The sequence below is a fragment of the Mytilus edulis genome, chromosome 12, assembly GCF_963676685.1.
Source record: "Mytilus edulis chromosome 12, xbMytEdul2.2, whole genome shotgun sequence".
In the NCBI taxonomy this organism is placed as follows: Eukaryota; Metazoa; Mollusca; class Bivalvia; order Mytilida; family Mytilidae; genus Mytilus; species Mytilus edulis.
The window spans coordinates 71156454-71173400 of record NC_092355.1 but is presented as its reverse complement, the minus strand read 5'-3'; the positions used below and the strand labels follow the sequence as shown (position 1 = coordinate 71173400).

The window sequence follows — 16947 nt, the reverse complement described above, 5'->3', positions numbered from 1 at the left end:
ATTCTGCCGGAATTAAATTCTCATTCACTAATGTTATCATTGCAGCATTGTCCACAAGCATGCTCACATTATGGTCATGTATAGTACCTATTTCTGCTAAGGTATTTAAAATGGTTCGTGTAGCCTTGTGGTCTATCCTGTTTTCAGACTGCTGAAGTTGCTGAGATATTGCTCCCATCTGTTCGTTATTAACATTCATTGCCTCTTTCTGTTCAGCTTGAATCGTAATGAGACCAACACATATTTTATCAATTCACACTTTGCTCTGTTTTAAATTGCGATCAATCTCCGATTTTCTTTGAGCATTAGATTTTCTATCTGCTAAAAAGGTTTTCTATTGCGGTTAATCTCAGCTGTTCTTTGAGCATTATATTTTCTATCTGCTAAAAATTCTTGGTACAATTGTTTGAAAGTCATTGCTGAGCTGTCCTCTGTTAAAGCGTCTTGAGTTGTGGGTTTCTCCATATCTCCAAGTAATGCAGTTTCTGTCAATTCAATGTTCTTGTCCTTGTTGTCCTCAACTCCTGCCATTTCACTGATATGTGTTTAAATGATTTTCAGTTCACAGTATAATATCTCAAATTGCAAAATATTGCGACACAAGAAATAAGATAGGCACTGAATAATATCTTAAGGCAATTAAATCTCAAATCACAGCTTTTATGTGTGACCACAGACAACAAATAGTGCAGCTTTTAATAAAAGCTACTATTGCAGCTTTTTATGAAAGCTACTACTTTGTGTATGAAATGACAAGCAAGGCAAAATCAAAAAGGACAGAACTAGGACAGATAGTAAACATTGCTAAATGACACTATGTATCAATAAAATGCTTATATTCAGGTCAATTCTCAATAATGCATATTTGCTTATTTTTCAAGGCGGCCATTTTGAAAATAGCCGCCGGTTTGTATTTCAAAGATAGATCAAAATAAAATCTTGCTAAGTACACAAAGTCATTCAAATATGTTGATTTTTGTGCATCCAGCATCAAATCCTCTGTGGTTTGTGCAATACTTGAAAATATTTTAGAACGTACGGCAGCCATCTTGAAATAAGCCGCAATATTGAAATTTTAGGCTGGGTCCATAGCTAATATTGCTCAGTACACAAAAATGGACCATCATAAAAAATTGATGCTTTCCTTATTATTTGAGCATTTTTTAACCGATGGGCCGGACTACTAGATGATTGAAAGGGTATGGTTATTTCTTTTTCAATGTGTAGTGTTACATGACTGAAATTGTAAATATTAGTAAAATACATTTAAAGCGAAGTCTTGTTTAAAAGTATTTTAACTAGATTTGTAATTGCTAGCAATAACGGATTGCTTCGTCGGCCCCCATTGCAAGGCGAATAGCAGTCATTTTGAAATTTCCAAAATCAAAGAGCGCATTTACATATCTATATAAGCAGTTCAATAAAGTTTCATAAAGTTTGGAGTATTTCTAAATTTTTAAAAGGTTTGCTGTTTTCATCGTAACGGCGGCCATTTTGAAAATTCCAATGTATAATAACAATTCTGCATATGCCAAGTAACATTTCTGTGAAGTTTCGGAAGATTTAAAGCATTTTGAATTGTTTTAATATTTTTGCTTTGTCCATGGTAACAGTGACCATTTCCAAAATTCCAATGACACCTGCATCATTATCATAGGACAGGGACATCATAATTAAAGTCTCATTGCGTTTAACATACCATGTTAAGCGAGTAAATTTTACTTAAAGATTTTCCCATATGCTCTTATCCTTAACAAATTCAATTTCTTTGGCAATACAGTACTTCCGAAGATTCATAAAATCATATAAAACCTGTATATAGTTGACACAAACAATGTTTAAAAAGTTGATGATTTTAAGTTCAGGCAAACTTGAATTATGCACCAAAAACTAAAATTTCATTTTTCAAATATGCTCTGTTTCCATTGAAACGATGGTGATCTTGAAAATGCCATACCCCCATTGCAAATCTGAACATGTTGGTTAACATTATGGTATAGTTCCATAACAATAAGTTCATACAATTCCAAGATATAAACTTGAGAAAAAAAGTGGAAGAAAAATAAAAATAAAAAAAAGAAACGTAGAATAACAATATGTCACTGAACTCCAGTGAGGGTGCCATAACCACAGCTAATAAATAATGTAGGAAAATCCCTGATAGTAGTATAAATAAGGTAAGTCAAATTGTATTAAATTGAATATTTCCTGAAAATCTTTAATACGAAATTTCAGCGTTAAGGTGTTCATGTAATCAATAGTTCAGGTTCGTTTCATAAAGATTCTCTACAGTCAAATAATCAGTAACTAGTCAAAACAAAATCATATATCGCTGTTGGTATGCATTAAGTTTCCGGGAATCGAAATATTTGTTCCCAGAACAAGGACAACAATGACATATTTTCCCAGAACATGGACAACAATGACATATGTTCCCAGAACAAGGACAACAATGACATATGTTCCCAGAACATGGACAACAATGACATATGTTCCCAGAACAAGGACAACAATGACATATGTTCCCAAAACAAGGACAACAATGACATATGTTCCCAGAACAAGGACAACAATGACATATGTTCCCAGAACATGGACAACAATGACATATGTTCCCAGAACAAGGACAACAATGACATATGTTCCCAGAACAAGGACAACAATGACATATGTTCCCATAACAAGGACAACAATGACATATGTTCCCAGAACATGGACAAAAATGATATATGTTCCCAGAACAAGGACAACAATGACATATGTTCCCAGAACAAGGACAACAATGACATATGTTTCCAGAACATGGACAACAATGACATATGTTCCAAGAACAAGGACAACAATGCTATGTGCATGTACATTTGAATTAAACAAATGCATTTATACAATGGCAAAAAGTAAAATCACAAAAATACTAAACTTAGAGGAACATCTTAATGGAAAGTCTATAATCAAATGACAAAACGCATCAATAACGAATACACAACAACTGTAATAATCCTGAATTGATACAGGGATTTTCAAATGTAGAAAATGGTGGATTAAACCTGGTTTTATAGCGCTAAACCTCTCACATTGTTGACAGTCTCATCAAATTCCGTTATATTTACAATTATACGTGAGCAAAACAGTCAAAATATGGGTACAGCAAAAGATAACTTTGTAAATATTTTTTTTTGAAATCCAATGTATGTTCTGGAATCGTTACTAAGTTCAATATGTTTGTTGGAGTGGTAATACTTTTGTTCTTCTCCTGAAATATACAAAGCAAACATGAAAGTAATGGAAAATACATGTTTGTCTGTTTTAATCCGTTACATGTATACCGATACAAACTTCAGTCTTACATCTTTATTTCTAACATTTTGATTAACAACATTCGAATTCACTATTACAGTAATAAAGAAATTCATCATCATATCAGGAAATATGATATAACTCTTAATAAGATATATTTTACTCAAGAAACCAAATAATGTGAATTTTAGTAGTTATATGTTACCTTACGACCATCAACACTGAGAAAAAACCCATAGCGCATTGAAAATATATCAAGGTCTGACATGACAAAATGACGAAAAAAAAGCCATTTCAAGCGAAATTTGTTTTATTTAAAAAGAAGTTGCATTTTTGTCACCACTGCTGGTGAGTTAGCCTAAAATACAATGGTATTTGCCATTTTGGATATTCCTTTTTTTCCCTCGCGAGATTAATGAATCGGATTGTTTTGTTTTTGTCCTATCAATCGTCATAGAATCAGACGCCGTACTGATTTTGAAAGTGGGAACATACATGTGTGTTGTGGTATGCTTTGTTGCTTATTTTTCCTTTGGGATATATGGTTTTCCTGCTTCAGGAAATGTTAAATTTCTTTTAAAATATATGATGCATCAATGATACCTTTCAGTATCAATAATAGTCAGCTAAAAAAAAACACAGTCTATTATATGTATGTCACCATACGGCATTCAACATTGCATTCATGTCCAGTAAAGGATGTTTATTCAATATTGTCGACATCGCGATATCTACAATGTTAACACGATATAGTGTAAACATTGTTTACATTGTTTGAACCCTTATATAATGTATACATCGTTGACATCGCAATGTATATACAATGTTAAAACGATGTTGTGTCAACATCGTTTACATTGTTTGAACCTTTATATATTGTTTACATCGTTGACATCGTTAACATTGCGATGTATACAATGTAAACACGATGTCGTGTCAACTTCGTTGACATTGTTTGTACTCTTATATATTGTTTACAACGTTGACATCGTTAACATCGCGATGTTTACAATGTTAACACGATGTCGTGTCAACATCGTTTACATTGTTTGATCCCTTATATATTGTTTACATCGCTGATATCGTTAACATTGCGATGTAAACAATGTAAACACGATGTCGTGTCAACATTGTTGACATTGTTTGAACTTTTATATATTGTTTACATCGTTGACATCGTTAACATCGTTATGTTTACAAGGTTAACACGATGTCGTGTGAACATCGTTGACATTGTTTGAACTCTGACTTATATATTGTTTACATCGTTGACATAGTTAACATCGCGATGTACACAACATTAAACCGATATTTAGTCAACTTCGTTAACATTGTTTAAACTCTTATATATTGTTTACATCGTTGACATCGTTAACATAGCGATGTATACATATAAGAAGATGCGGTATAAGTTCAAATGAGACAACTTTTTATTTAAGTTACATCTTTTATAAGTAAACCCCTATATGTTTGTCATTATTACGGAGTTTTGGTTTTTATCGAGTAGCAAGCTATGAAAGGCACAAAAAAACACTAGTGTAAAACTATTTGAACAGGAAAAATAAAGGTCTAATGTAAAAAAAAACATGAAACCAGAAACACGTATGAAAAATTCAACAAACGACAACTACTGAACGACAGATTCCTGATTAAGGACAGGTGAAAACAAATGCAGTTAGTTTAACGTTTATATACGTACCATAGACTCAATATAAAATATATACACGATTTTGACACAATATTGTTAGCATTGTTATGTGAACAATTTAAACAGACAGGTATTTATAAAAAAAGAAGTGGTATGATTGCAAATAAGTAACATTTCCAGTACATACATACTAACTGGCACATCTATAGATAACCGTATGGCCTTTAACATTGAGCAAAGTTTATATGGCATAGTTAACAATAAAAGACGCCGACATGAAAAATGGAAAACAATTTTAACTATATAACTAACTGCTTAACCATGTTAACTTATTTAAAAAAGAAAGAACGAAAAAAAATGTATATACAACAACAACAAGATTTTGACACTATATTGTTAACATTACGATGTATACGATGTGAACGATGTAAACAGAAAGGTGTAGACACTATATATACAATGTAAACACGATGTTGACACAATATTGTCAACATCGCAAAGTATACGATGTGAACGATGTAAACAGAAAGGTATAGACTTTATATATATTAATACAATATAAACACGATGTTGACACGATATTGTCAACATCGCGATGTATACGATGTGAACGATGTAAACAGAAAGGTATAGACTCTCTCTATATATATATATAATAAAAACTATAACACAAATTCCCATACGATTCGAACCCATGCTACTGTGATATCGTGACACCAAATCGCCTGCACTGCAGCCGTCCCGCTAGACCACACGACCACACGACCACCTGGGCTCTCAAAAAAAGAGCTTTCGGTGGGCATGTGTTACCTTTCCACGTCAGTTTTAATCTAGATATATATACAATATAAACAATATTGGCAACATCGCGATGTATACGATGTGAACGATGTAAACAGAAAGGTATAGACTCTATATATACACGATGTTGACACAATATTGTCAACATCGCGATGTATACGATGTGAACGATGTAAACAGAAAGGTATAGACTTTCTTTATATATATATACAATATAAACACGATGTTGATACAATATTGTCAACATCGCGATGTATACGATGTGAACGATGTAAACAGAAAGCTATAGACTCTATATATATACAATATAAACACGATGTCGACACGATATTGTCAACATCCCGATGTATACGATGTAAACGATGTAAACAGAAAGGTATAGAACATATTGATAGGATACAATGTAAACACAATAACGACACTATAACGTTGACATTGCGATGTTGACAATATCGACAAAACATCGTGCACTGGACATAGTTCCAACATTGAGCAAAGCCCATACCGCATAGTCAGCTATAAAAAAAAAACGATATGGCAATTCAAACGAGAAAACTAAAGGCCTTATTTGTATAAAAATATGAACGAAAAACAAATATGTCACACATAAGCAAACGACAACCACTGAATTACAGGCTCCTGATTTGGGAAAATCACACGCATAAATAATGTTGCGGGGTTAAATATGTAAGGACATTTTTTTTCAAAATAACATATATCTTTTTATTTACTTTTTTAAAAGAGGGGCGAAAGATACCAGACAAACTAAAAGATTTAAATTGACAATGCCATGGCTTCAAATGAATCAGACGAACAGACAACTAATAGAACACATGGCACAAAGTAGAAAACTGAAAACAAAGCAACGCGAACCCCATCAAGTGCTCCGGAAGGGTCAGCAGATCCTACCCTACATGTGGCACCCGTCGTGTTGCTAATTTTTTTTTTATTTCAAACCCGGTAAATAGTGTAATTTGGTAGGTCACATTCATGGAAAGAAAAATATCCTATATCATCTGTGAAACGGTTTTTATATAACGGTCAAGCAACTCATGATGGCGTCCGTGGTGTAAATAGTTATCAAAGGTACTAGAATTATAATTTAGTACGCCAGACGCGCGTTTCGTCTACATAAGACTCATCAGTGACGCCCATATCAAAATATTTATAAAGCCAAACAAGTACAAAGTTGAAGAGCATTGAGGATCCAAAATTCCAAAAAGTTGTACCAAATACGGCTTAGGTAATCTATGCCTGGGATAAGAAAATCCTTATTTTTTTCGAAAAATTTAGTTTTGGAAACAGAAAATTTATATGCCCTTAGTTTAAGTTTGTAACCCGGATTTGTTTTTTTTTTTTTTTTTTATCTCAATCGATTTATGAATCTCGAACAGCGGTTTACTACTGTTGCTTGTATTTGTCTTTTAAATGCAACATGTTAGAAAAAATATATATTGATTGATTAATTGATTGTTGGTTGCTTAACGTCCAATGTCAAATATTTCATGCAAGTTAACAATAAATACAATAGGTTGATTGTAATAAAAAATTTCTGTCTCCAAATTTACAGATTTAGACAAATAACTAGACCGATTTTTTACTGTGATTGTACAATCCAAGATGGCGATATACCATGTATCTACCTTAAGTTGACAGGGGACAGAAAATGTGCCTTGCAACAGGCAATCTACGGACCCCTCAAAGAGTTGCTGCAATGGGTTCTTTGTGTGCAATGCGCGTGGCACTCTCCTAACACGAGACATCATATTCAACGTCCCCATTCAACCAAATACAGACAATATCATGTTTTTACTTTAACACATACTGTATTTATTTGCCAAACAATCGCAAGCGCATGCAATACGCAGACGCCATAATATGTATTTATTTGGACAACAGAAGGAGTTACCTTGGATGACTTTTACTTTGAATGTCTGGAATACTAGTATCATAACTTGTAAATATTATAATCACAATATGACGAAATGCGACTATTTTTCCTATCTTCATTAATCATTGTATGTAAGTATGATCTAAAAATCTATTTAGCTTAGTTGTGTTTATTTATGAAAAAAATTGAAATACAACGTATCAAATGAACAATTCTAAATGATTTTTTAACAAGCAAATTAAATTGCGTCATATGTTTGTTTCTAACATTGCTTATTATTTTCTCTAGAGGTAAATTCTATTTGCATTCAATTTTGGTATTTCAAATGAAATATCTAGCAGCAAAAATAAAACAATAACAAACAAAACAAAATTGGAATGTTGATATTTATCTACCCTTAATGTTACAGTTGAGACATTAAAATACATAAAAAACGTAGAAATATATAGAGTTTAAATGAAATAAAATACAAATCAAATCGTTTCAAACATTATAGAAAACTAAGAATATCTTCTGGACATTAATATGATAATTGTATATGAAGATAACAAAGCGTTCAGTATGAATTGATATGTATGCTGTTCGAACTTAGTCTCTGGTGCATCGAATTATTGACATTGGTATCACGTAAGGATTTACTTAGGTGAGGTTAGGAGAAAATTAAGAAATTAAGAAAATAAAATTGATACTATAAGCTGGTAGAGCATCAATTTAGGATAAAGATAAGTTTGAGATTGAAAATTTTACCTTATATTTGCATTGGTATTATTTAGATCTCAAAACAAAAAAAAGAAAATCAAGAATCTTCTAAAATTTTGGTAAATGACCTTTCATGAGCTATTAGACATGTTGGACTTATATGAAAAAATAAATGGGTGTTATGGGGCAAAATATGTTACATTGTATTGTATGGAAAAACACCAAGGAGTCCGAACATTTGACACAAATTCCAAGACCTCACCTAAGTACGTACATCCTTAATTATGAATTGCAAAGAAACGCTTTAAAGTACATTTGTATTGATTTTGCTCATTTTGATATGATAAGAACAAACACATGTTCTATATCTGAAATTCAAGTATTTTATTCGTTAAGTTTTCTCCATATATATAAGTGGTTGTCTTTAACTGATATTACATTACAAATTTGTTACATTACAACTGATGATTGCAATTACGATTGTAAACAACTATCGATCACCACCTTCCTTGTGAAGATACACGTTTCATATAACATTTTAAAATTTGATCAATGGATAATGTATATGTAATATTAAATAATCTCAATCTGTCAAACAGACAATTAAAGTAAAAAATGTATTGAACGTTCTTTGTGTGGGTATGAATAAAATAAAAGTTAGGTTAATGTCCATAATAAGCTGTCCACTCTTAAAACACAACGTGCCGTTACTATATGTCTATGTTCAACTTGGGTTCTACATTTAGAAGACTTGTTCCAAATAATGTGCTGGGTTTTTTAATTGTTTTTTTTTTTTATTGTTTTCGTTATTGACAGGTCTTCTATACGGATTACTTCATTCTTTTGAATCTCAAAACTGTTTGATAACGAAGTAAGTTCAGCAGGTACATATAACAAATTGTGAAAGGATCTAAATTATCTCCACTTAGTCAAATATTTAATTCATTTGCTGAAGTTGCATAATTGTTCTCCTGTAATAATTATGAAAAAGATCTATTGTATTATGAATATATCAAACTCGTTTGTAATATGACTATTATTATGGTAAAGACATATTTCAGCCCCTCTGGTATTTTTCACCCCTCTTTAAAGGCTCAAACCTTTTAATTTAAAGCGTTCTTGAATACAATAACTTTTTTTATTTCAAAGATTGTATCTTTTTTACATTCGACCCTGATTAAAAACAAGAATGTTTAGTCCTCTTTATTTGTCAGTTGAAAAGACTATGTGTAATAAAACGAACTTTACTATATAAACCAAACGTACATATATAACTTATGATGCTTAATCGTTGAATTGCTAAAGGGTTACCATGAGTCGCAGGATGGTTGCCATCTTCATAAAAAACGTCTGTGCTGCGCCTCCTTTATTAAAATTTTGTCAGGAATTGCTAAAAAGAAATTTTTCTTGATAAGACCTTATCAAAATTTCATTATAATTATTATACATATATTTCTATACTATTATGTTTGTCTGTTTGTCTTTGCCTTTTTTAGCCATGGCGTTGTCATAGATCTATGAGTTTGAATCATAGGGCGACTGAGATAAATATCAATACATATATTGATGTTTATTGTTAAATTACTCACGTTCTTTGTTTGTGGTGTCTATATTTCACATGAATCACTATGACCATCAACACACCAAGACTTACGATAACAACAATGGTTGATCCACCAACTATGCCGGAGATATCCCTTTTAGAATCTTCAACTTGCCCTAAAAAACTTGTTCAAATATAATGCCTACCCATGTTGAAATGAGCATAGAGCATGACATGAAAGAATTATTTCGATTCTAATGGGACAAACAATATTTTAGTCATTTTTCTACACTTGAAAATGCCTGTACCAAGTCAGGAATATGAGAGTTATTGTTCATTCGTTTGATGTGTTTTATCATTTGGTTTTGCTTATTGATAAGAGACTTTCCGTTTTCCTTTGAATTCCTTTTTTTTTGTGGTTCTACTTTTTAATAGATCGAAGCGTACGGAAATACCCCAGACATGTTTGGTTGTTCCCGTTATCTCCACATGAGGTATGTACTTTGGATCCTCATATTAAATAAGTGTAAAAACTATTAGCAAGGTAAAAATATATTTTGTTTGATACACTATACATAATAAAAGTTTATATACATGGCTAAAATATAAAAAAAGAAGATGTGGTATGATTATCAATGAGACAACTGTTCACAAGAGACCAAAATGACACAGAAATGTATACTTCAAAGGGATGAACATGAAATTAAAAAGAATGAAAACAGTAAGATTGTGCGCATGTGTCAAACATATAGTGTGTTTATTAGAACACAGTTTTGTTTACAAAGCGTTATAAGGATGTCATATTAGAATCGTAATTTGTAAAATTATCTCTTGATGCAGTACCATACTATCAATGCTGGTGCATGTGGTAACATTAGTTATTTCGCTATTTTTCGTATAAATAGTAATATTTTGTATCTCTTATCTCACGGTTATTTACATTGGATTTTTATCATATTCTTTTTTTATATTTCGGTTCTTCGACAAAACCGAGACATATTTTTCTCGTTATTAAAAAGAAATTACATTACCACATAACATCGGCTTCAAAAAATGATTCAAAATATTATGTTACCAATAAGAAGGCAATTTGTACGTTGAGTCTCTTAGCACAAAAACTATATGAAAGAGGAGGGGCAGCCAAAATATAAATGAATTGTCAATTTACGAAATATAACAAAGTGACATTCAACCTCATAACGCTGATCGCGAAAAAACTGAAAATCTACAGTACTCAAAACACAACAAAGATAACTCAAGACTGATCAACATGAACCCGTCCAAAAAATGCGATGCTACGAAAGGGTAAACGATTCCGACTCCACTTGTGGCACCCGTCATGTTGCTCATTTACGTATTACACCGTTATAAGTCAACTGTTTTCAGTATCCACGTATTTCAAGAGATAAAAAATACGTACAGATTGTACTGTCATAATTGTTTAGTAAAATAAATATCATTTAAGTGGCATATGAAAAGAAAGAAAATTTAACTGTTACAATATGCACCGATTATAGTTTGTATAAACTAGTGTGTTTACTTAACTTGAATGACGTTAAAGCTACCGGTTTTCAAAAATATATATTCATGTTAAAACATTCTATATTACGCAATCACCTGTTTTTCATAAGATAGGAATGATAATCTACCACTTTATCAAAATAAGGAGATGTCGTACAATTGTCAGTGAGACAACTATCAAACAAAGTTTGACTGGAGTGGCCGTAAGCAATTGGAATCGAACGTACTACCTTCAACAATGAGAAAACCCAAAACAATATAGTCTGCTATATAATGTCCTACCTTTAACGTTTAAACGCTTCAAAAGTAAAATTACAAAAATTCCTAGCTCCGAGGGATTTTAATAATTAGACATTGTTAGACGCAAATTTAAAACGGAATGTTCGTAATCAAAGGGACAAAAATGAGGCTAGAAACATGAAACGAATGAATAACATTAAGACGAAACAGCACAGAGTGTAAAACTTGTGGCCATACATTGTAAAATACAATTTACCAAAATCAAATATAAAGAAACGAACCAACTACATCAGCTGAAATTAGTTCATCAGGCCGGATGTCTTATTTTATAAAAGATATGAACTAAAATGTCGGTTCATACATGCTTCAAAATTGATGGATGAATATGTTCACTTCTTTGTAATTTACTATAAAGAATGTGTCATTTTGAAATACATACAGATGATATAGGTGGACAATACGAAAAAGGTTACATATATCTACTTATCCTGAAATCATCCAGCTATTGTACAGATAACAGACACACAAATAAATACTTGCCTTATTTAAACTTGTACAAATAAAGTTTAGTCTTACTCATCTTCAGTGTTGAGAGAGTGGAAGTGTTGTTATATCTTTATGTGTACAAGTTCATTTAAACTATGTCATTTTTCTTTGAAACATGATTTAGATTTAAGCGACAGGAGAAAAACATACCAGCCTCGATTTTTAAAGCCTATACAAATAGATTTAATATTTACCGACATTGTAGATATATTGTTTATATATTTTATCAAATGATGGTCCTTGTTCGATATGTCTGAGCAAAATTGGACTGCTGAAGAAAGTCTTAACGGTAAATTTCAATCTGTAAATTAAAATAAAAAAATCCACAGAGAAATTTTGGCAAGGGATTCTTCATATCTGTAGGATATGGTAGAAAATTGTTTTCAAACCCCAGACGTTCATACGAGTAGTACAAGATTACACAACACTGTTCATGTAATGATCGTAAAATTGACGTCATTGAAAGTGGACAGGGACACCTATAATTCTGAGTCGGTTATTGTTACAGTTTGTAATTTTTATCACCATAGGGTTCATTCGGGAAATACACATTATTGTTTTTTTGCCAATTCCGAAGACATACGATTTTATTTTCAAACGGTTGCTTAATTTTCTTAAAATCTGGTCTCATGTTCAATATTTCTATGAATGTGTGATTTTAAGCAGTTTCATGTCCACCACACATTGAAATTTGAAATATTAATAAAATATTATGCACCGAGTTGTTGTTATAAAAGTAATGATTTTTACAGCCAATGAATAATGGAGGAAAGTCCGTGACAGTAGTATAACTAATGTATGCCAGATTGTATTAAATCGAAATATTTCCTATTCAAACAAAAATCAAACTTTCAGCGAAAATGTTTTCTAGTAAACAAAGATTCAGATATACAGCATAAGGATACAGTACAGCAAATAATGAATAACAAGTCAAAAACATTTTTTTCAACACCATCTCGCTTTTGGTATGCATTAAAGCTTCCGGGAATCGAAACATTGAATCACAGAACAAGGATAATAATGACATGTGCATGTACATTAGAGCTAAACAAATGCATTAATACAATGACAAAGATAACTTTACAAATAGGTTTATTGACATTCATTGTACATGTATATACAGGTATGTTACTTAGTTCAATATATTTGTTGTAGTGGTAACACTTTTATTCTTCTCCTGAAATATACAAGGAAAAACATGAAATTAATGGGAAATACCTGTTTGTCTGTTTTAATGCGTTACATGTATAACGATACAATCTTCAGTCTTACAGCTATATTTTTTTACATTTTGATTAACAACATTCACTAATACAGTAATAAATAAGGATATATGATATAACTCGATCCCAATAAGATATATTTCACTCAAGAAACAACATAATGTGGCTTTTAGTAGTTATAGGTTACCTTACGACCTTCAACATCGATGAAAAACGATTAAGTTAGTGCATGGTAAACATATCAAGGTCCGACATGACAAAATTGACGAAAAAAGCTTTTCAAGCGAGAAAACAAACGACTATTGTTATTTTGAAATTCCTTCATTGATTATGTTGAAGGTTTGGTATTCTTAACAGTTTTCTTTTCCATCGAAAATACATACAGTTAATAATTATGGACCAGGTTTCATTTAGGAAATATTGAAAATTATTTACAAAACGTGTTGTAGAAAAATGGTTTCAACAAAATTTATCGATATAAACACAATTTATATATATTAACTTCAAAAGAAACAACTACATCAAATTCAAACTCACAGTCTTTGTTTGTGATGGCGATATATGAGGAAAAGGCCTGCACCGACCATTACCTGCAATGACTTATCATTGTGCTATTTGTATGCATAGTGAAATAATCTTATGATATTCTAATGCATCGTGAGATAATCATGTGTATATTTAATTCATTTTGAGATACTCGTGTACAATTCAATGTATCATGAGATATCGTGTGCAGTTCTAATGCATCGTGAGATAATCGTGTGTTCTATGCATCGTGTGCCCCAAACATCGTAAAATAAAAGTGTGGAATTTAAATGCATCGTTAGCTATCGCGTGCTTTTCAAATATATCGTGAATTGGTTGATAAAGAATTGGCCAAGTATTATAAAAAGATAAATCGAAGAAAGTGCACTCCGTTATTTTTCCTTTTTGTATTAAGGGCAGTACAATGAAATGGATAAAATAAATTTTAAAAACTTAAGATATGAACTAACCTAGCTGTTCTTGTATGTTTTCTTGATTTATAAAAACGTCAATTGAAGTCATCTGGCCACTTTCACTGACGTACGCCTCATTCGTTGAGGTCAATGAATTGGATTGTTCTGTTGTCCTATCAATCGTTCTAGAATCAGACGCCGTGCTGATTTCGACAATGGGAACATTATACATGTTTGTTGTGGTATAAAATTGAGAATGGAAATGGGGAATGTGCCAAAGAGACAACAACCCGACCATAGAAAAAAAAAACAACAACAAAACAACAGTAGAAGGTTACCAACAGGTCTTCAATGTAGCGAGAAATTCCCGCACCCGGAGGCATCCTTCAGCTGGCCCCTAAACAAATATATACTAGTTCAATGATAATGAACGCCATACTAATTTCCAAATTGTACACAAGAAACTAAAATTAAAATAATACAAGACTAACAAAGGCCAGAGGCTCCTGACATGGGACAGGCGCAAAAATGCAGCGGGGTTAAACATGTTTGTGAGATCTCAACCCTCCCCCTATACCTCTAGCCAATGTAGAAAAGTAAACGCATAACAATACGCACATTAAAATTCAGTCCAAGAGATGTCCGAGTCTGATGTCAGAAGATGTAACCAAAGAAAATAAACAAAATGACAATAATACATAAATAACAACAGACTACTAGCAGTTAACTGACATGCCAGCTCCAGACTTCAATTAAACTGACTGAAAGATTATGATTTCATCATATGAACATCAGGCACGATCCTTCCCGTTAGGGGTTTAGTATCATACCATCATAACATATATGAGAAGAACATAACCCGTATGCTTTGTTTGTGTTTTTTCCTTTGGAATATATGGTTTTCCTGCTTCTGGAAATGTTAAATTTCTTTTAAAATATATGAATCATCAACGATACCTTTCAATAAAAGACAGCTAGAAAAACACAATCTATTATATGTATGGCATGTACCATATCGTCCTATCAATATTTGAAAGCATATTACTATAGGTCTGGTGTTTATTCATATATTGATACATATATTTAGAGATAGAAATTCAATAATTGTTTTAAACTGTTTTCCTATACATTTCTATACAGAAACAACCACGCATTGTCTTATTATGAAGTATAAAAGAGAAGATGTGATATGATTGCCAATCATACAACTATCCACAAGAGACCAAAATGACACAGACATTAACAACTATAGGTCACCGTACGACCTTTAACAATGAGCAAAGCCCATACCGCATAGTCAGCTACAAAAGGCCCCGATATGACAATGTAAAACAATTCAAACGAGAAAACTATGTATAAAAAAATGAACGAAAAACAAATATGTAACACATAACCCAAACGACAACCTCTGAATTACAGGCTCCTGACTTGGGACAGGCACACACATAAATAATGTGGCGGGGTTAAACATGTAAGGACAATTTTTAAAATAACATATATCTTTTATTTATCTTTTATTTATCTTTTTTCAAAGAGGGGCGAAAGATAACAGAGGGACAGTGAAACTAAAAGATTGAAAATAAACTGACAACGCATTGGCTTAAAATGAAACAGACAAACAGACAACTAATAGGACATATGGCACAAAATAGAAAACTGAAGACAAAGCAACACGAACCCTATCAGGTGCTCCGGAAGGGTTAGCAGATCCTGCCCTACATGTTGCACCTGTCGTTTTGCTAATTGTATTACAAACCCGGTGAATAGTGTAATTCGGTAGGTCACATTCATGGAGAGGAATTGTACATACGGAAAATATCCTATATCATCTGTTAAACGGTTTTTCTATAACGGTCAATCAACTCATGATGGCGTCGGTGAAATTTACGAAGCGATGATTTCAACTTTACCTTTTGGAACTCTTGGTTTAATAGCTTTCTTGTCAGCAGCAACCCTCAACTTACTCATTTTAGGGAAAATAACTAAGTTGTTCCGAACATTGAAGCATAAACTAAATTATATTTTTGTTTTGAAGTTTTGAAGTTTTGAAGCAAGACACGAGTCCCGTAATTCAAATTGTCCTAAGATTTTCAAAGTTCCATTATGAAACCAATTGCAAATATTAAAACTTAGATTTCTGTAATTTAGTCTTTTATTTACTCACACTCTTCTTTTCTAATCTATACTTTTGTATGTTCTTAAACTGCATTTTGAAATTACTATAGATGTTAAACAAAGATGCGATATAACTCCATGCTACATTTATAGAAGGCTGTATCAATTTACTTTCAGAGTATATTTTAACATAAGTCAGACATATTCAAAAACGAGAAGTAGCATTCAGACACAAGCAGTTTTTCAGAATGAAATTGATATGTAAATTGACAAAATATGTTTTGATCCCTAGTTCCGGTTGTATACATACAATTAAATGAACTAAAACTAAAATGTGTTTGAGTATTGCAAAAAGTGAAATCACAAAAATACTGAACTCCGAGGAAAATTCAAAACGATATCAAAAGAGAATAGTTATCAAACGTACTAGCATTATAATCTAATACACAAGAATAAACAAAACAACTGTCATATTCCTGACTTGG

The 16947-nt window shown here is 32.0% G+C and overlaps 2 protein-coding genes across 2 annotated transcripts in view; one reads left to right on the top strand and one right to left on the bottom strand.

Moving 5' to 3' along the window:
* Positions 1–16947, bottom strand: part of LOC139499281 (uncharacterized) — a 740979-nt gene that overhangs the window by 569660 nt on the left and 154372 nt on the right. The gene's annotated exons all lie outside the window — the stretch shown is intronic.
* Positions 2413–2865, top strand: LOC139497818 (GATA zinc finger domain-containing protein 4-like). The gene has a single exon (XM_071286053.1). It carries the CDS (start codon positions 2413–2415, stop codon positions 2863–2865), a length of 453 nt encoding a protein of 150 aa, XP_071142154.1.